At 35.3% G+C, this 21,179-nt stretch overlaps 1 protein-coding gene across 1 annotated transcript in view; it reads left to right on the plus strand.

Moving 5' to 3' along the window:
• Positions 1-21,179, plus strand: part of FBXO11 (F-box protein 11) — a 100,371-nt gene that overhangs the window by 66,826 nt on the left and 12,366 nt on the right. The window contains exons 2-11 of the mRNA XM_060169978.1: positions 7,655-7,782; positions 7,923-8,007; positions 8,429-8,573; positions 10,721-10,850; positions 11,691-11,774; positions 11,856-11,988; positions 13,125-13,231; positions 13,318-13,429; positions 13,512-13,618; positions 13,698-13,835. Coding sequence (XP_060025961.1) covers positions 7,655-7,782; positions 7,923-8,007; positions 8,429-8,573; positions 10,721-10,850; positions 11,691-11,774; positions 11,856-11,988; positions 13,125-13,231; positions 13,318-13,429; positions 13,512-13,618; positions 13,698-13,835 — 1,169 coding nt within the window. The remainder of the gene's footprint in view (positions 1-7,654; positions 7,783-7,922; positions 8,008-8,428; positions 8,574-10,720; positions 10,851-11,690; positions 11,775-11,855; positions 11,989-13,124; positions 13,232-13,317; positions 13,430-13,511; positions 13,619-13,697; positions 13,836-21,179) is intronic.

Consider the following 21,179-nt stretch of genomic DNA (forward strand, 5'->3'; position numbering starts at 1 on the left):
GCCAATCAATAGTATAATTTTTTGTACATCTTTGAGATAGTTAAAAGGCTATGTAAAAATTAAGGTATTCTGCTTAAGGTGTATAGACTTAAGTCTCATCTTTTGTTGAAGTGCATCTTAATATAAATTTTCAGTACTATTTAATATCAAAGATTTCAAAGATTATTTTTTAGTTAAATAAGCATGCTTATTCTCCAGAAGCCTTTATCCCTGTGGTTCCTATTGATAGTGAAGACTCTAGTATATTTATATAGGATTTGTAGTAAAATCTAAAAATTTTAAAATAAATTTTGACATTATGTATATATGTGGGTATAACATCCCTTTAAACTGCATGATACTATTTATCCTTTAAGAGAACTGATAAGAATTTAATAAAACTGTGTATGTATGTGTGTGTACTATCCAATTAGGGTACCCACTAGCCACATGGGGCTATTGAGCACTTGAAGTATGGCTTATCTGAATTTGAGGCATACTGTAAGTATTAAAAATACAGAGCTTTAGTATGAAAAAAGAGAATGTAAAATATCTCATAATTTTATATTGATTACATGTTGAGATAATAAATTTTAGATAAGTGGGTTAAATTTATATTAAAATTAATTTCACTGATTTTTTTTTTTAATATAGCTACTAGAAAATTGGATCACATGCTGTTTCTATTGGGCATCTCTGGTCAAGAACTTTTTTTCTAAATTGTTTTTCTAATTGAAAACTACATTTTCTGTTAGTTATGGTTGAAATTGAACATTTTTGGTATTGAGAGTTATTTTTTATTAGTCTTAGATTACAATTTGACATTTGAATACTGGTATTCCAATGTTAGATGTAAAAGTAAAGGCTATAAAGTTAAAAAATTTTTAACAAAATATTATTTTGAGGTCTTGTTTTTAGACTTTGTTGTTAGAACAATACCATAACCAGTCCTTCATGATTTCTTGGTTCCCGATTGGACACAGTTTGGCAGCTATCATAGATCTTTACTTTAGTTATTGTATAATTTATTTAACATTTTTTTGTTCGCTTCATATGTGCCAAATCTATCATAATTTCAGGAGGGAACAAAAAATAATGGATATGCATGTAAATGAGTTTGCAGAGTTGGAGGTAGGAAGAAGTGAGCAGTTCCTGTCTAGCTTTTTATTTTCTGTAAAGTAGTATGTAAGATCATCTTAGTCTACCACTAGTGATGGTTTCTGGGAAAAACTCCTTGAATTGAGTAAAATTAAAGAGTTCTTGATGGATAAGAATCAACATCTATTCAGCCGTTATTGGGCACTAAGCTGAACATGGAGGAAAAATATAAAATAGGGACCTTGCCCTCAGAGCTTAAATTTTGTTAGGAAAATAACGGTGTATGCCAAAAAAGTAAAAAACAGATAAGGCAGCTGTAATAAGGTAAAGAATATATGGTGTATATACAGTACTATAGGAGTTCAAAAGATGAAGAGAGGGCTTCCCTGGTGGCGCAGTGGTTGAGAGTCCGCCTGCCAATGCAGGGGACACGGGTTTGTGCCCCGGTCCGGGAAGATCCCACATGCCGCGGAGCGGCTAGGCCCGTGAGCCATGGCCGCTGAGCCTGCGCGTCCGGATCCTGTGCTCCGCAACAGGAGGGGCCACAACAGTGAGAGGCCCGCATACCGCAAAAAAAAAAAAAAAAAAAAGATGAAGAGAACACTAGTGCCTAGAGATTGTTTTTTGTGTGTGTGTTTTGGGTTTTTGTTTCTTCTAAGCTTTCTCCTTTTGCTTCTTATTTAAAATAGTAGCCAGATGATCTTTTCAGAATGACCCCTTTGTAAAAATACCTTCTGGCACTGTATGTAATTTTCAGAACAGTCAGTGGTAATTTATTATGAGAGCTGTATAGAATTTAGCACAGATTCTTTATCTCAGCACAAGAGTTTAATACAGTTACTTTAGAACTGAGCTTTGAGTGCTTTAGAACAGGACAGTGTTCTGAATAAGAAGTTGAGGTTACTGTGGCATTACATGATTCAAATCATGTAGCTTCATGTATTTATTTGGTGTGAACTTCAGCTTGCACCTGAATTAACAAGCACCTTCTCTTTCCTGTTATTACCTCTGCATTCCTTACTTTTCAGTCCTTACTATTTGCTGTGTTGATGGTGAAAAGGAAAGATGGTGGTGTCTGGGTGGGTATCTGTAATAGTGAGATGTATAGGTTTTAAACAGGAGTGGGATTAGAGAGAGGGCTGTATAGGATGAAAAGTTTGAGCATGTTCTTTTGAGTGTTGTAGAAACTGACTGACTACTAGCTGCATGATAAACCAAGATGATAGAAGTATCACCCGCACGTGCATACACACTGCAAACATATAGAAATGTAACGCAAAACTGTAAATGCATAGCTAAACTCTGAGGAAGAAAAGAAGGAAATTCCCAGGTGCCAGGTATGAAAGAAATCAAATCAAAACCTTAAGTGGGAACTGGTGCTGCTGTATAAAATAGTACAGGCCCCTTTTGGTCCTGGATATATGTCCTAAGAAGTCTGGGGTGGAATTTTAGTGGAGAATGGAGATTGGGCCTTTTCAAAATAGAGCTAGCTCTGAGACCCAGTCATGCAGCCTAGAACCTGAAAGAGCTTTCCTAATTGTACATAGATTTTTTTAAAGTGACCAATGATAGAACAATCTAAATGAGAATATAAAATAAGTGTGTATGAAATGATTAAAAGGATAAAAAAAGGAAATGAAGCATGATGAAGTAACAGGCCAATATGAAAAAGAAACAGACTCGAAAAAGAAAATCAAATTACATTCAGAAATTAAAATATATAATCTTGGAATTTGGCTTTAGATGGATTAAATAGCATATTAGATATTCTTGCTTGGCTGAAAAGGAAAGAAATATAGCAATAAATGGTTAAGAAGAACTAAATCTAAAATATAATGACCCAAAATTAAAAAGTTGAAAATACAAGATTGGCAAAATGCTAGGCTGATACAAAACAAAACAAAAAGCTCTTAGAAAAATATTATCAGGCAAAAACAGATTTTAAAGGCAAAAGTATTATTAAGGATAAAGAGAGCCATTGCATAATGATGGAAAGGAATAATTCACTAGGAAGATATAATAATCTTGAACCTTTATGTCCAAGTAATATTATGTCAAAGTATATAAAGCAAAATTTTACATACTAAAAATGGACTACTTACAGGTAGTGGGAAATTTTAGCACATTTCCTTCAGAAGCTGACAGATAAATCAGACCACTGCTACCACCACCCTCCAACAAAAGTAAAGGCATAGAATATTTGATCAGTACAGTTAACAAACTTGATATTTTAGATGTGTTTAAACTTTACTCTCAAAAAATAGAATGTAGATGTTCCTTTCAATCACACATGAAACGTAGAAATTAACCACATATTAAACTACAGTGGGATGACTCACAAATACCCAAGCATGTAACACCGGCTATATTTTCTGACTACAGCATAGTACATAGAAAACTTACTAGGTTTTCCAGGTTTCATTTGAATAATATTTAAATGGAATAATAATAGTTAAAACATTTATTGAACACAGTGTGAGCCAGGCATACTGCTGAGTGTTTTGCACATGTTATTCTATTTAAACACTTTCAGCATCCCAGTGAATTGTAAGATAGCATTACCATCTTTACTAGTGAGAGTATTTAGGTGTAAAAATGTTTATCTGCCTAGGACTTCCCTGGCAGTCCAGTGGTTAAGACTCCAAGCTTCCACTGCAGGGAGCGTGGGTTCTATCCCTGGTTGGGAACTAAGATCCGGCATGATGCAGGGTATGGCCAAAAAATTGATTTATTGATTGATTTTTAAAAGTTTATCTGTCCAAGGTCTGGGGTTGGGACAAAACCTCTGTTTTCAAATACACTGTTAAAACCTCCCATCTTTTAAAAACACCTTTATTATCAGAAAATATAGCCAGATAGAGGAGCTCACATAAATATATAGTTTATTGAATTATTGTTAAGGTTGGTATTGTAATACCAATAGATCAAGAAGTAGAACTTTACCAGCCACTGCAGAAGCCTTTTATGTGCCCCATTCCTTCCCCACAAAAAGCATTTTTATGATAATCATTTTCTGGCTTTTTTCTTTGTAATTTTAATACCGTAGTGTACATTTTTAAACAGTATGCTTTAGTCTTGCTTATTTTTCCATTTTTTCGCACATAATTTGTCAAAGAAACTGGTATAGTTTAATCTTCTAGAATTTTTAACAGGTTTGATCAATTTGAGATTTGATGGTTTTGGCAAAATTTTGTAGGTGGTGGTGTGTTCTTTCATCATATATAATATCTGGTGGTTTTTCTTTTTGTGATATTAGAACTATTGATACTCAGTGGTTATATCCATTAACTCTTTAGAGATTGCAGATTTTAATTTTTTCTAATTTTATTATTTCTTCTTCATTTATTGCTGGAATGTTTCTGTAAAGAAGCTTCCCCTCATCTAATAGTTACCTGGTAGTTTAGTTTATATAAGAGAGGAAGAGTAAATGTTTTGTTATTTCCTGTTGTATAGCAGTTTTCAAAACGATGAGTTGCTTTTCACTAGCATCTTTCAAAGTAACCTTTTTCCCCCTTTTTTTTAAGTGTCATAAACTCACAGATTTAAATATATTGCTTTTGGTTCTTTTCAGTTATCCTTACTGATGCTCAAATTGTCCCATCTTTGGCTAGTGGGAGCTTCTTCAAGTTGGCTCTCTTCCATCATGGAGTTTATATTTTAGTAAATATATGCATGTATAAGCATATGTATATGTATTGCCTTGAAACACACACATATACTAAACACATTGTTCTGTATATTTTGGGTTTTATACTTCCTGTATATTGGAAATAGTTCCTTATCTGTTCTGTATAGAACTGCTTTATATTTTGTAATGGCCACATCGATAGTATAGTTATACCATAGTTTTTTTAACAAACACTTACTGATGAACATTTTGATTGTTACCCAGCAGTATTATAAACAGTACTGCAGTGAATATCCTGGTACTTACTACTTTGCCCATGTGTGTGAATATAGCTGCAGAATCAATTCCCAGAAATGGAATTGTTAAGTAATAATAGCTATTGTCAAATTGCTCTCCTTAAAGCAATTAAGAACTGTTTTTTTGCCTCATACTATCCTTTGATATATAATACTAGTATGTGATCAAACTTTTTTATGTATATAAATTTGTTTCTTTATTTTTGGCTGCATTGGGTCTTTGTTGCTACATGCGGGCTCTCTCTAGTTGCAGCGAGCGGGGCTGCTCTTCGTTATGGTGTGCGGGCTTCTCATTGCAGTGGCTTCTCTTGTTGTGGGAGCATGGGCTCTAGGTGCGCGGGCTTCAGTAGTTGTGGCACGCAGGCTCAGTAGTTGTGGCGCACGGGCTTAGTTGCTCCAAGGCATGTGGGATCTTTCCGGACCAGGGCCCGAACCCATGTCCCCTGCATTGGCAGGCAGATTCTTAACCACTGCACCACCAGGGAAGTCCTGTGATCAGACTTTTTGATCTTTGATAATCTGCTTTGATAAAAAAAATCTCATTATAGTTTTTATTAGTATTTCATTTGTATTTCCTAAATTATGAATTGTCTGTTCGTGTCCTTGGTCCAATTTTCTATTGAATTGTTAGCCTTTTCCATATTGATTTGTAGCACTCATATATAATAAGGAAATTACCCTTTCGTGACATGTGTTGCAAATATTTTTTCCTAATTGTGTTGCTTCTTTTGACTATGTTTATGGTTTTCATTTTCCAAGCAGAATTTTTAAATGTTAAAATACTACTCAAATTTATTAGTTCATTTTTAACAATCCAAACTTAAGAAAGAGTTGAGAAGTACAGTACAAAGAAGTGTGTGGTTTTTTTTCTCCCTGAACCCTTCAAGAATAAGTTCCCAGCCTTTGTCCTGTCACCTCCTAATACTTCAGTGGGCATTTCCTACAAACAAAGATATTCCCTTAAATGACCATACTACACCTATTAAAATCAGAGAGTTAACATTGACACGTTACTGTCTTTAGACCCCCATTCAAGTTTCACTAATTGAATGAATTATTTCACTGTTGTCTTAATAACCTTTTTAGCAAAAGGATCCAGTTCAGAACCACATGTTGCGTTGAGTTGACATTTCTTTTCAGTATCCTTCAATCTGGAACAGTTCCTCAGGCTTTCCTTGACTTTCATAACTGACAGTTTGAAGATTATTCAAAACAAATTAGAACAAGAATTTGTTCTAATGTTTCCTCATAATTAGATTTAGGTTATGCATCTTTGTCAGGAATATCATAGAAGTGATTCTGTGATCTTGTATGCTATCAGGTGACACACGGTTTCAGTTTGTCCTGTGAATGATGATGTTCACTTTGATCCCTTAATTAAGACAGCATCTGATTGGCATCTCTACTGTTAATGGTTTTTCCCTTTCTATTTAATCAGTATTTTGTGGGGGAGGTACTTTAAACATCTCCTTATCAAACTTTCCATTTATTCGTTTATAGTAGGATGAATTTATAGGTTGCTGTCCATTCAGTGGGTTATAATCCCTTTACTGTCATGAGTTTTGGTACTTCAGCATAATTTTGCTAGTGGGTGGCCATTCAGGCTGACTTCAGTGTTCTTTTGACATGTCCTCATTACTGAGCACTTCCTTGTTTCTGCCACAAGATACTCCAGGCTCATTCTGTATTTCCCTCAGCCTAGAATCAGCCATTTCTCCAAGGAGCCCTTACTCCTTTTATAGAGAAGTATTCAGAAGCAAAGATCCAAATGCTAGTCATGCTCATTGCTGTTGGAGTGGCATTGCTTCCAGGCTTTGTCAGTGAACAGAGCTAGGGAATATACGCGTGTATAATCCACACATTTTCAAACATCTGTAACTATACCTATTTCTATATCTATCTATCTTTTAAAAACAATGAGTTCACATTGATAATTCCAGTCTAACACTGTAAGATTTACTCTAGCTTTCTCTTTTTTAATATTTTAACTCTCTTCTCTTTCAGAAGCCTGGCTTCCATTTGATCAGTCCCTCTGTTGTTTGTTACCAAGCTTCCGGTTCCACCATCCCCTCTCCTGTGCAATGCCCTTCTCTCCTTTCTCTGGCTCTGACTCTCCATTCCAGGCCACCTTCCCCCACATGGACTTCCTTCTTAACCCCTCTTGAGCTCCAACACTGTATGCCAGACCACTCTCTGCATGGATGCCCTTTTTATCCTACTTGGTATCTGATACCCTATACTGAACTATCCCTCTCTTTTGACACCTTTCTCACCCCACTTGGACTCTAACCATGCACTCACTCATCAAGTGAACATCCTCCTCACCTTTTTTTTAAATGCCTTCCAATTTTGTGTCATACCTTGAAAGAGCTTTTCCACTTTAACATTATAAAAAATAATTTTGTTTTCTCCTAGTGATTTTTATTTATTTATATTGTATTTAAGCATATGGTCAATTGTGGAATTTATTTTGAAGTAAGAAATAAAGTAGAAATCCAGCACTTCTCAGATGGTTATCCAGTTGCCTGGAATTTTGTATAAAAACTGTATCTCCCCCCAAAAAAATGTATAAAGTTTTTAAAAAGTTACTGAATTCATAGAGCTTTTTCTTAAAAATGAGTATCATTTTTCATATTGTTTTTGTTTATAACAGATGATGATGTACCTGCAGATATGGTTGCAGAAGAATCGGGTCCTGGTGCACAAAATAGTCCATACCAACTTCGTAGGAAAACTCTTTTGCCAAAAAGAACAGCGTGTCCTACAAAGAGCAGTATGGAGGTAAATTCAGTGTAACTGCTTTTTTTGTGTGTGTAATGAAGGAATTGTTAGGAAACAAACAGAAAGGGGACCGTCAGTCATTTTTTAGATGTAATGATTATGGTAAAAATATTTGCTTAGTTTTCATTTTGTTTTTAAAGGGTGCTTCAACTTCAACCACAGAAAACTTCTTTGGTCATCGTGCAAAACGTGCCAGAGTCTCTGGAAAATCTCAAGATCTATCAGGTATTTCCTATGGAAAGCTAAGAAATAGGGTCAAATAATTTTTATTTTTTGATACCAAAAAATTAATATCAACTTAAATGTAGTTTATTTGTACATTTGAGATTGAGAAAGTGATTATTACAGAATAAACATGAGAACCGTCACCTTCTCCATCTCTGATTGTAATTGTATAAAAATCCTTTTTGTATATTTAGTGTAGCCAGTTTTTGAAATGGTGCATACTAGCTAGCTAAAAGAAAGAATACTGTCAAGATAAAAGAAAATAAATGTGTGTCGTCTATGAAAGCAAATGCTTATAAAATGATTGTCAAAAAATAAAAGCTGTTCATTAGACAAAATGGAAATTGTGCTCTTTAAATAATGAGAAAGTCTTTGCTAGCATGATAGATTGTTTATATTCTGTTTGTTAATCTCTTTATAGCAGCACCTGCTGAACAGTATCTTCAGGAGAAACTGCCAGATGAAGTGGTTCTAAAAATCTTCTCTTACTTGCTGGAACAGGATCTTTGTAGAGCAGCTTGTGTGTGTAAACGCTTCAGTGAGCTTGCTAATGATCCAATTTTGTGGTAAGTGAAAATTTATTTCTTATTATCTTGAGATATATTACTTGTTGCCCAAAATGCTGTAGATGGTAGGAAATTTGGAGTGTGAGTTGATGGTTACAATTAAATAGTCAGAAGAAAATTAGAATGCTTATAAATTCCAAGTTAACTATTTATCACAAATGTTGGCTGTCAGTCCAGGCAGTGTTTTTTGTAATATATTTTTTATAAATTTATTTATTTATTTTGGCTGCGTTGGGTCTTCGTTGCTGCGTGCAGGCTTTCTCTAGTTGCAGCGAGCAGGGGCTGCTCTTTGTTGTGATGTGCGGGCTTCTCATTGTGGTGGCTTCTCTTGTTGCGGAACACGGGCTCTAGGTTCACCAGCTTCAGTAGTTGTGGCTCGCGGGCTCTAGAGTGCAGGCCCAGTAGTTGTGGCACACGGGCTTAGTTGCTCCGCAGCATGTGGGATCTCCCCGGACGAGGGCTCAAACCCGTGTCCCCTGCATTGGCAGGCGGATTCTTAACCACTGCGCCACCAGGGAAGCCCAGCAGTGTTTTTAAAACAATAAAATAAGTACTTTTTCTGCTACTTGTCAGTTAAAAGCAACAGTGATTATGGGAAAAGTTTTTCATTCCATTGCTTTTTAGAAAGAGTATGAAGTCTGATTTAAAACAGCTAATTAATTAAATCTGATAGTTAGGTAAGACTGTAGATTTTGTATATCACTTTTGGAAAATAGTTTGGACATTTGTATTTTTGAACCATAAAATAGGCATACCCTGGTACTTGCCTAGTGGCGCAGTGGTTAAGAATCCGCCTGCCAATTCAGAAGACACAGGTTCGATCCCTGGTCCAGCAAGATCCCACATGCCGCAGAGCAGCTAAGCCCGTGTGCCACAATTACTGAGCCTGTGCTCTAGAGCCGCGAGCCACAACTACTGAAGCCCACGCGCCTACAGCCGGTGCTCTGCAGCAAGAGAAGCCACTGCAATGAGAAACCCGTGCACCGCAACAAAGAGTAGCCCCCACTCACTGCAACTAGAGAAAGCTCGCACACAGCAACAAAGACCCAATGCAGCCAAAAAAAAAGAGAAAAGCATGCCCTTTGACCCAGCAATTCCACTTCTGAAAATTTGTTTACCCTATTTACAAATTTTTCATAATAGCATAGTTAACAGTGGGGGGAAATTAGAAATAATGGAAAAGTCTAGCAATAAGGGATGGGACTAAAAGTAAACAATGTAATGTCTACTTAGAGGGTTGTGATATAGTCATTAACAGTGATTTTTACAGTTTTTAATAACATAGGAATATGCTATGTTATAAAAAGTAAAAAGCAGAATACAGAATTTTATGTGTTACAGTCACAACTGTTATAAGTGAAAAAGACTGTAAGGAAATACAGTAAACTGTTTAGGTTATCATTATACTTTTCTGTATTTTACAACAGCTTATATGTATTACTTCTATGATGCTAAAAATAAGGTACACCTTAAATTTAAGAAAAAATTATGTTTGTGTTAGAAAGGAAAAAGAACGAAGAGCAGAAGAAGAAACATTTTGCTTTGTACAAGAAGTTATAATAGTTATTATCACTCCATTTCTAAGATTTGATGGTTCTTGATAGGACATAAATGAAGCAGCATCATTATTTTTCATCATTATTTAAAATAATCCTTTTAAATTGAAACTGGGGCTTCCCTGGTGGCGCAGTGGTTGAGAGTCCGCCTGCTGATGCAGGGGACACGGGTTTGTGCCCCGGTCCGGGAGGATCGCACATGCCGCGGAGCAGCTGGGCCCGTGAGCCATGGCCGCTGAGCCTGCGCGTCCGGAGCTTGTGCTGCACAACGGGAGAGGCCACAACAGTGGGAGGCCCGCGTACCGCAAAAAAAAAAAAAAAGAAGAAGAAAATTGAAACTGTATGTGGCTTTTACAGTAAGAGTGGCTTTTATTTTCGCCTGACTAAACAGTCAGGTTTTAAAGAATTGACACTTACTCTTTTGGATGGACTGTGTTTTATATGCAGTTACATTGTTTTAGACAAAAATTTTATTTTTACATTTAAAATTCTGCTTTTTCATATTCCTAGAAGTTTTTGAGGCCTCAAATAATTTTTATAGTTGTTTAAAGGACATTTTATGAAGAAATCTTCATTCCTTTCCCCCTTCAGGAAACGATTATACATGGAAGTATTTGAATATACCCGCCCTATGATGCATCCTGAACCTGGCAAATTCTACCAGATTAATCCAGAAGAATATGAACATCCAAATCCTTGGAAAGAGAGTTTCCAGCAGTTGGTATGAAGTATAAATGGAAAACACTGATTTATATTATATATTTTAAATAAAAGTTCCTTTTTAAAAATTTAAACTCAAGAATAGGTTTCAAGGGAATTCCCTGGCAGTCCAGTGGTTAGGACTCCACGCTTTCACTACTGAGGGCCTGGGTTCAGTCCCTGGTCAGGGAACTAAGATCCCAGAAGACTCATGGCACCGCAAAAAAAAAAAAAACAGAATAGGTTTCAAGTCAGTGGACATTTATCAACCAACAAAAAAGTCAACAATTCTTTTCACTACTGACATATTTATTAATCATTTAAACAGTAGCAGTAAGTATCAGTAGCCTGAGAGCAGTTATACTTTCTCTGGATCTGTTTGAACTTACATTTAAATTATTACCGTTGAGTAGTTATTTAAAGTTTCACATTTAGCTTAATTTTCACATGGTCCTTTACGAATGGTTCCCAGCTAAGGGTGATTTTGCTCCACAGGGGATGTTTGGCATTGTCTGGAGACATTTTTGGTTGTCACAGCTGGAGAAGAGACTGCTACTGATACATGGTGGTTAGAGTCCAGGGATGCTACTAAACATCCTACAGAGGATAGCCCTCACAACAAAGAATTATCTGTTCCAAAATATCAGTAGTGCTGAGGTTGAAAAACCATGTCCTATTTACTGGATATTACTGAGTCATAAACTGTTCTAGATTTTACATTGCAGTATGCAACAGAAAATTTGTTGGACTGATAATTGTTTTTGATAATTAATGAGAAATTCATATAGTACTAAATTAATTTAGACTGTAGTGTTTATGTTAGTAGTCAGTATTTGTTTTTTTGTTTTTTTTGATGTTTTAGTATAAAGGTGCGCATGTAAAGCCAGGATTTGCTGAACATTTCTACAGTAACCCTGCAAGATACAAAGGAAGAGAAAATATGTTGGTATGTTTGATTTGTCTTTTTCTAATATTTAAAATGATGATCTTACAGTTCTATACTGACTTTTTTCTTTTTTTTTTTTAGTATTACGATACAATTGAAGATGCTCTTGGTGGAGTACAAGAAGCTCATTTTGATGGACTTATCTTCGTTCATTCTGGAATATATACTGATGAATGGATATATATTGAATCTCCAATCACTATGATTGGTGCAGGTACGTGTAAATGCATTGTCATTAGAATTTTAATATTTTATTTACATGATGGGTTTTTAAAATGCTAGTTACTTAAAATCCAGATGAACCATGATAATATCTTAATTGTAGAAAAAAATAGGAAATATCATGTATATTTTATATGATGGAAATGAAAACTTTAGAGTTCAGAAATTATAAATGTACCTATTTCTTTTTGGGGGGATGTGTATATTTCTTGATGTCAGTACTTTGTCCAGCTGCTTTAGTTGATCATTAGAGAAAAATATTGGTTAATTTTATCTTTTATTTGAAAATACAGAGGATAATGTTTTTATTGCTGTATTTTTAATGAAACAAATGTACTTTTAAAATACTTTCTGTACTGTTTCAAAGCTGTTTTTATGGTCAGGTTTCTAAGAATAAATGTAGTAGTTGTTGAGCACTGATCAGTTATTTGAAGATTTATGGTATATCTGATTTTTTTAAGGATACTGTAGTACGAGACCATTTTAAGATAACTAGTTAATTGTTACTAGTTAATGAAATTTGCATTTACTGCTCTTTCTTCCCTCCCCCATTTCCACCTCAAAGAAAAGTAGGAGAAAGTATAGAAAAATTTTGCCTACTGATTTCCATTACTTTCCAAATCAAGGCCAGTATTGGAAATAAGTTTAAATAAAGAAGTTTCTCTCTTTTTCTCCCTGCTCATCATCCCTTTCTTTCTTCTCCCTGAGCCTCGTTTTCTGGTGCTGCTGGTTGTGATTTGGTTTCCACAAGAAACCCACTTTTTAATATGCCATTGCATTTGATATTAAATACTATTTGTAGTTGAATCTTAATAGAAGTATTACTATACATGGATTTGTGTATAATGGTACTCAGATAATGTCCATGTTAAGTATGACTGCCTTATGAAGGCCAATGAAACATAGTTATCTATCTGATAAAATGAATATTAGTCCTATCTACTCAATATTAATGTTCTTTAAAAGTTCCCTCTCCAAAAAATGTACCCAATTTAAAAGCCGTAAAAAGGGCAGTACTGAATTATTAGTTTTATGGCAGAGTATTTTTACTGATTAAAAAAGTAATTTTTAAATGTCCATTCTGTCTGTCTGATAAAGGTAATATACTTTAAAATATTTTCTTCGTAGCACCTGGAAAAGTAGCAGACAAAGTTATAATTGAAAACACTAGAGATTCAACCTTCGTTTTTATGGAAGGTTCCGAGGATGCTTATGTTGGATATATGACAATAAGGGTAAGGCATTTTTAAATTTTTAAGTATGTATGTGGAAATCATTAAGGCAGTGGTTGTTTATTTCAAACAAAATTTCTACTTTTCAGTTTAACCCTGATGACAAATCTGCTCAACACCACAATGCACACCACTGCTTAGAGATTACAGTAAATTGTAGCCCTATTATTGATCACTGTATCATCCGAAGTACATGTACAGGTTAGTGTTCCCGTTACGTCTTATTATAAAATGAGTCACTGTGTTGCCCAGTAGGTTTTTAAATAAATTATTTGTCTTACAGTTGGCTCTGCAGTATGTGTTAGTGGTCAAGGAGCATGTCCCACTATCAAGCACTGTAACATCAGTGACTGTGAAAATGTTGGACTTTATATAACAGACCATGCACAGGTATTTTTTAATTTTGTGGGGTTTTTTCTTTTTTCTTTTTTTAGCTCTACTGATGTTTATTTCTGGTTAATTGTTGTAGGGAATATACGAAGATAATGAAATCTCCAATAATGCTTTAGCTGGGATTTGGGTTAAAAATCATGGAAACCCAATTATTAGACGGAATCATATTCATCATGGACGTGACGTTGGTGTGTTCACATTTGATCACGGCATGGTAAGAACATTTATTCGTAATAGAAAAATTGACGTCATATCAGTTAAAATTTCAAATAGGTGTCAGCATTTTATCATCACCAAAATGCTGAATTGAAAAGTGTAGGCTTAAAAGATTTCAGCATTATGTTCTAAAGTCAGTATGCAGTATGAATTCTATAAATTCTTGAATCTAACATTATATATATGTACGGAAGATGGAGTCCTTAGGGAATTGATGTGATCTTTGAGGGGAGTAAGGTCTAATCCAGTAGTTCTCAAATGTAACTGTGCATAAAAATCACCCAGATACAATAAATCAGCATTTTTAAGGACGGGGCCCAGGATATGCGTTTTTTAATAAGCACCATAAGTGAGTTTAATGCAGGTTGTAGACTACACTTGAAGAGACAATAGTTTCATCATTAGTTTGACTTCATTTCATTCCTCTTAAATTTTTTTTAACTGGTAGAACTTTAATAAGAAATACAGTGATGATAATGCATCAGTTCTAAAATTCTTATGCAGTTAGGCATCTTTATATGGATGATATTATGTTTTAGTTACTACTATGTCATTTTACACAATTTTATAGAGACATGACTTTTTGAGCTCTCTTAGGCCAAAAGTAATGTTCTTGGGTGCCTATTCAGGTATTCTTTTCATTTAATTATAATTTTTATTTTTTTGCCGCTCTGCACAGCTTGTGGGATCTCAGTTACCCCACTAAGGACTGAACCCGGGCCCTCGGCAGTGAGAGCACAGTGTCCTAACCACTGGACCGCCAGGGAATTCCCTAATTTCTAATTTTTGTTGAAGTAATTTTCAAGTCCTAGTATAGCATTGGCAACATTTTTTATTACGAAGTCAGAGCTAGGAGAGGAGGTTTGACGTGGTGACAAACAAGGGTATGGTGAAGTTTTATTGCTATTATATGATATTAATCACGCAACTTTGGAACGTTGAATTGACATCTACAAATTGTCAGCGAAGGAAATTTTGTATTTCCATTTTTTGTGTCTAAAACCCTAATGCAGAGCTCTTTTTTTTAAAACTGAACTAGACCATGAGGAGTACCCTTTTATCAAGTTCTGATTAGTTGTAAATAATTTCAGACCGTCCAGCTTATTATATTCCTGGGGTAACCGTAACCTGAGAAAAACAGTTCACTTAAAACTCAGGCTATAGTTTGGGCCTGTAGATAAGAAAACACAGTGGAGATGACCACTTGCCCTTCTCCAGTTAGAATTTAAAAATTGACATTTTTTTTGCAAATTGTAGCTCTTTTTTCCAAGGAATGGGGAAGAGGGGAGTTTGGGAATTGGGGAGTCTGGGCAAAGGTATGGAGGTTATCAAAACATAGGAGTCTTGAGAATTTGCCTCCCCGCCCCTTTGGGTGCCGCCCACATTGGCAGTAATTCTTTTTAAAAAATTTTTTTTTTAATTTATTTATTTTTTGGTCACGTTGTGCGGCATGCAGGATCTTAGTTCCCCAACCAGGAATTGAACCTGTGCCCCCTGCGTTGGGAGCACAGAGTCTTAACCACTGGACCACCAGAGAAGTTCTGGCAATAATTCTTAAGTGGGGGCTTCCCTGGTGGCACAATGGTTAAGAATCCGCCTGCTAATGAAGGGGACACGGGTTCGAGCCCTGGTCAGGAAGATCCCACATGCTGCAAAGCAACTAAGCCTGTGCGCCATAACTACTGAGCCTGCACTCTAGAGCCTGTGTGCCACAATTACTGAAGCGCATGTGCCTAGAGCCCGTGCTCTGAAACAAGAGAAGCCACTGCAATGAGAAGCCCGTGCACCGCAAAGAAGAGTAGCCCCTGCTCACCACAACTAGAGAAAGCCCGCGCACAGCAATGAAGACCCAATGCAGCCAAAAATAAAATAAATAAATTTATTAAAAAATAATAATTAAGTGGAATTCTAAATGGAGCTCGTATTTTTGTAATGGAACTATACTATGCTAATATTTCTTTGCCTGTGTTGCCTTCAGACTTTGTCCCAGAGTTACCTACAATTCAAGTATCATATTTATGCATGCCTCTGGTCTCATTCACAAATGATTTGAGGTACCAAAATAACTTTAACCTGAGTAAATTTCCACATTTTTAAAAGACCTAATGCTGATGGTCAGTTACTAAAATTCATTATAATAATTTACTCTTCACCCCCCCAATACAGTTTACTTTTTATAGATTTAGGTTTATAAATTTTATAACTTTTTTAAAAAGCAAATCTTAGCCAGTCCTGTAGATAGATAGATAGATAGATAGATAGATATTAAGGATTGATGAAGAGATTTGTAAGGTATTATAGATTTATAAAGGAAGGATGGAAAAAAAGTATATCTTGGGCCTCTCTCATCTGTTTTAGTATTGTGATACAATCCTTTAAAATCCTTTGGTAGAATGTTCTTTCATTCCAAGTATTCTTTGTGTCAGCTGCCCATGATTGGTAGGATGACATCACTAAGGTTAACCTTTTAAAGTTTGACTTTGTTTTCTATAGAATTTCAGAGGACATCAGAATAAACATTTAAACTAGTTTCTGTACTGTTCTCTATCTTTATATATATTTATATTTATTGTTCTCTGAAATTGTCTTTCCTTTTCCTTGTCTATGACCTACTTAGAATTTAAACTCCTGTATTGGCAAGAATGAATCATGAAGGAATTTTTACTTTTTTATTTTAAAGAAATTAATGTTTTTGTTAAAATATTACATGCCCAGTATAAAAGACAAACCTAGAATTTTAAAGGGTATGACTAGACTTTGTCATTGTTAACTGCATGTTTAAACTTTGAATACAGTATGAACTCCCCGTTTGAAAACTGATGAAAATACTTTATATTTCAACCCATTTCTACTCCATCATTTTTATTCTTATTTTTCTTTTGTAAAGCTTTATAACATATACATTCCTACAGTTATTGGTCTATATTTATATTTATTTACCTTCAGTCCTTTTATCACAGTTTTTCCATTCCTGAATTTTAAAATTTTGGCTCATTCTTGGTATGGCCATTTTGTCATCTAGCTGTTTCGATTTTATTTTTAAAAGAAAGCCTTATGGGTATTGTAGCTTGAATTCTTGCCCCTTGAGAATGCCTACCGTTTACCTTTTAACTTGGCTGAGTATACAGTTTTTTATTATACTTTCTTGCCCTCAGAATTGTGTAGTCATTTTTATATTTCTAGAATTGAGTGTGACAGAAGTCTGAGATCATTCTGGGTTTTTTTTTTTTTCTTTCTGGTGGGATTTGCTTTTCTACTTCAGTATCCATATGTTGTTGTTAATGTTGTGTTGTTTTAATTTTTACTGTTTTTCTGTCCATATGTTCCTTTCTTTAGAAACTTGGCTATTTTCTCTATTACTTACATTGCTCTGTATTGCTTTGTTCTTTTCCTTTAAATTTTGTGTGATTTCCTCAAATCTGTGTCTCTTACTATGTCTACATAGTTTTGTCTCTTTTCTGTTTTGTTTCCAATGTGGTTTTCATCTCTGATTTCTTTAATGTATTTTTGTTTTATGGAATCCTTCTAGCATATATAAAATTAGAGACAATAGTATAATGAATTCCCATGTATATCCGTCCTCCACGTTCAAAAACTTTCAGCTCATGGTCAGTTTTGTTTCATCTGTACCTCCTCATACATTGCTTATTTTCTTCTTTACTCTGAATTATCTTGAAGCAAATCCCAGACATCATCATTTCATCTGTAAATATTTCAGCATATATGTCTTTCTTTAAAAGATGGGATTCCTTCTTTTTCTTTTACATAACAATGCCAGTCTCACTGCTAAAAGTAATTTTTCTATCAGTGTTTACAGTTCCCCAATTCTTTGTTTTTTGTTGTTTAATGTTCAATCTATTACAGAGTGTTATTTTCATAAAGTAAAATTAAAATATCATAGCAGTGCCAAATTGCTATAAAATTTTTGAGACATTTATTCTAAGTTTATGAGTTTAACTCATGATAGATTGACAGTTGACAGACTCTGTAGAAATATGGTTTTCCTCTCCTTTCATTTCACTTCGGATAGTCCCCCTTAGATAGGAAATACAAGTTTTAGGTGATAGAAATTGCACATTAGTGTGTTTCTTCTTCAGATTTACTTCGTGTGCCTAAATTATTTTTATGAAAATATTACTATGAGAGTATTTCCTTCCTCTCCTGTGTTCTGTTCGGAACACTAGATCTCACTACTTTAGTAAAAGATCATTGGCTAGGCTTGCTTATTAGAACAGTTACTTGCGGGCTTCCCTGGTGGCGCAGTCGTTAAGAATCTGCCTGCCAAGGAGGGAGGGAGACACGTAAGAGGGAAGAGATATGGGGACATATGTATATGTATAACTGATTCACTTTGTTATAAAGCAGAAACTAACACACCATTGTAAAGCAATTATACTCCAATAAAGATGTTAAAAAAAAAAAGGAATCTGCCTGCCAATGCAAGGGACACGGGTTCGAGTCCTGGTCTAGGAAGATCCCACATGCCGCAGAGCAACTAAGCCCATGTGCCACAACTACTGAGCCTGCGCTCTAGAGCCCACGAGCCACAACTACTGAAGCGCGTGCGCCTAGAGCTTGTGCACCGCAACGAAGAGTAGCCCCTGCTCTCCACAGCTAGAGAAAAGCCCATGCGTAGCAACGAAGATCCAATGCAGCCAAAAATAAATAAATAAAATAAATTTATTTAAAAAAGAAAAAAGAACAGTTACTTGGGGAAACACCTTGCTTAAAGGTGTACGGTAACACTTGCTCTCAGCACCTTATTCTTCCTTATCCAGATATCACAGTATTTGGCAAGTGTTTGATTGATTATAGTTTGGAGTTGTAGACATTTATTTCAATGAAGGTAGCATATTTTTTTCTCTTTACTTTTCATTCTTTTTTTTGTTCTATTTGGAGAGTTTTAAGAGAAACTCTTGAATGCCTTTCACCCTATTTATATTTAATAAATATTTTTAATATTTATTTAATAAAGATTATTTCTCTTCAAAAAATTTTAATGAAAAAATACTTAATCTCACCTTTTATTTTTATATCAGTGTTAAGTTTGTAACTTGAGAGAATGATAATTTTCAAGGACTTACTGTAATGTATATGGCAGAGATTTAGAAATGCTTGGGCTGAAAAGTTAACAACCTCTTATTTTAAAATATAGAAGAAGCTCTTAGCAATCTGGTATCTTCTGGTAGGGAAATAAATCATTTTATAATATGGGGTAGTCCGGTAGAATGTCTGTGCCTTTGGAGTTCTATATTTGTGTTGGAGCTTTTGTGGTTTGCATCTTAAGAGGCAAAGTAGAGTTCTGTTTTCTACTTAACAGTCCTGTATTATTAGACCATTTTGCACTAAAGGCATGTCTTAACAAAACAGGTGCACTTCATTAAATGTGCTTTAAAGCAAAATTACATTAACTGAATCCTTTAATCCATAATAGATAGGTTTTCTTCTGATATTATAAAACTATAAGTCAATCAGTTGTTCCCTTTCTGAATGTAATAAAATCACCATTGTAGCAATGTAAGAGGCTTCTGGTTTTAAGAGCATGAAGGAAAAAATTTTTTTTCTTTTCGAAAAAATTTGGCTACTTTCTTTTCTTGAAAATTACCTTAAAACAAAAACTACAGATTAAAACTCCCATCTCTGATGGAACTAGGGGATATTTTTAACCTCTAATCTAAATTACAGTATGGTAAAATGACCATGTGACTATGACCATAGCAACCAGTTCAGATTAGAGCAGATTTTATAATGGGGGCCTCTGGACAAGGGAAAATGAAGAGAGGGGGACTGCTGTTTGCCTTAGTAAACTTGTGGATCTATTTGACTCTCCTAGGTGTGCAAAATTGAAACCTAAAGAAAACAGAGAGGGCATTCCCTGGTGGTCCAGTGGTAAGGACTCTGCGCTTTCACTGCTGAGGGCGAGGGTTCAGTCCCTGGTCAGGGAACTAAGATCCTGCAAGCCGTGCAGTGTGGCCAAAAAAGAAAAAAAAGAAAGAAAACAGAGAAAGAGCATCCATGCATTTGAAAATTTTTTAGTAGGTATACTGTAGCAAAGTATATTTGCAGTACTATATGTTGAACTAGTATAGCCAGGACATGACACTACCTGTTACTGCAGTCTTCATGGAAGCTCAGTAAATAGCATACCTTTTCCTGCCGCATTCTGAACAAATTAAGAAATCAAAGGGACTTCCCTGTGGCGCAGTGGTTAAGAATCGGCCTGCCAATGCAGGAGACACGGGTTCGAGCCCTGGGCCAGGAAGATCCCACACGCCGTGGAGCAACTAAGCCTGTGTGCCACAACTACTGAGCCTGTGCCCTAGAGCCCACGAGCCACAACTACTGAGCCTGTGTACCGCAACTGCTGAAGCCCATGAGCCTAGAGCCTGTGCTCTGCAACAAGAGAAGCCATGACAGTGAGAAGCCCGCACACCGCAATGAAGAGTAGCCCCTGCTCTCCACAACTAGAGAAAGCCCGCGTGTAGCGGTGAAGATCGAACACAGCCAAAAATAAATAAATAAAATAAATTAATTAAAAAAAAAATCCCAACTGGATTTCTTAAAAAAAATCAAAGCCATGAAGTAGCATGAAGAGGCTGAAATATCAACTTCATTACTCTTAGAGGTTAAATCGGAAGATACAACATAGAATGAGAACCAAATAAGCCTGTTTAACTGAATCCCAAAATGAAATAGGCTTATTTCACAGGCGGTATTCATGGGGTAGTAACAGAAGGCATGTTCCCTAAGGGCAGCTCATTTCCATGAGGAAAAGGGTGAAGCTGAATTGAGCATACTCAGTTTATTCTTTCCCAAGTTTACCATTCAGACATGTCATGCAACTCCTGGCAGAGAGAGACAAGTTGCACTCTCTTCTCAATGATGAAAATACCAGAAATGTTGAATTGTTCCAGTCTGACATTAAGCTCTTTCAACCTAGCCTCTTTTAGAATTTGTTTTTCTTTCTTTGATGCTCAGTTTTGCCATAGTAGTCTATATACATACACGTGGTGTCCATCCATTTTTATGTGGTATAAAATCAAAGAAGAAAAAACTTTTTTTATATTTTAAGAAGCCATTTTTGATGCAATCCCCCAATTTTTTTTAAAAGAATAAGATTATAACCTATATGTTAACAGGTAAGTTATAAGTGATTTGTACTTTATTTGTGGAAAATGAAACCTGAAAACTACTTCTAAATGTTATTCTCAGAGGACCATTTTCTTAAAGAGTTAATTATGTAGTGTATTAGAATACTCAGAATTACATCCTGTTTTAATACTGAATTTGGCAAAAAGCCCTACTTTGAGTGCTTACAATGTGTAAAGTTTTATATAGATGC

The sequence above is a fragment of the Lagenorhynchus albirostris genome, chromosome 13 (genome assembly GCF_949774975.1).
Source record: "Lagenorhynchus albirostris chromosome 13, mLagAlb1.1, whole genome shotgun sequence".
Taxonomy (NCBI): domain Eukaryota; kingdom Metazoa; phylum Chordata; class Mammalia; order Artiodactyla; family Delphinidae; genus Lagenorhynchus; species Lagenorhynchus albirostris.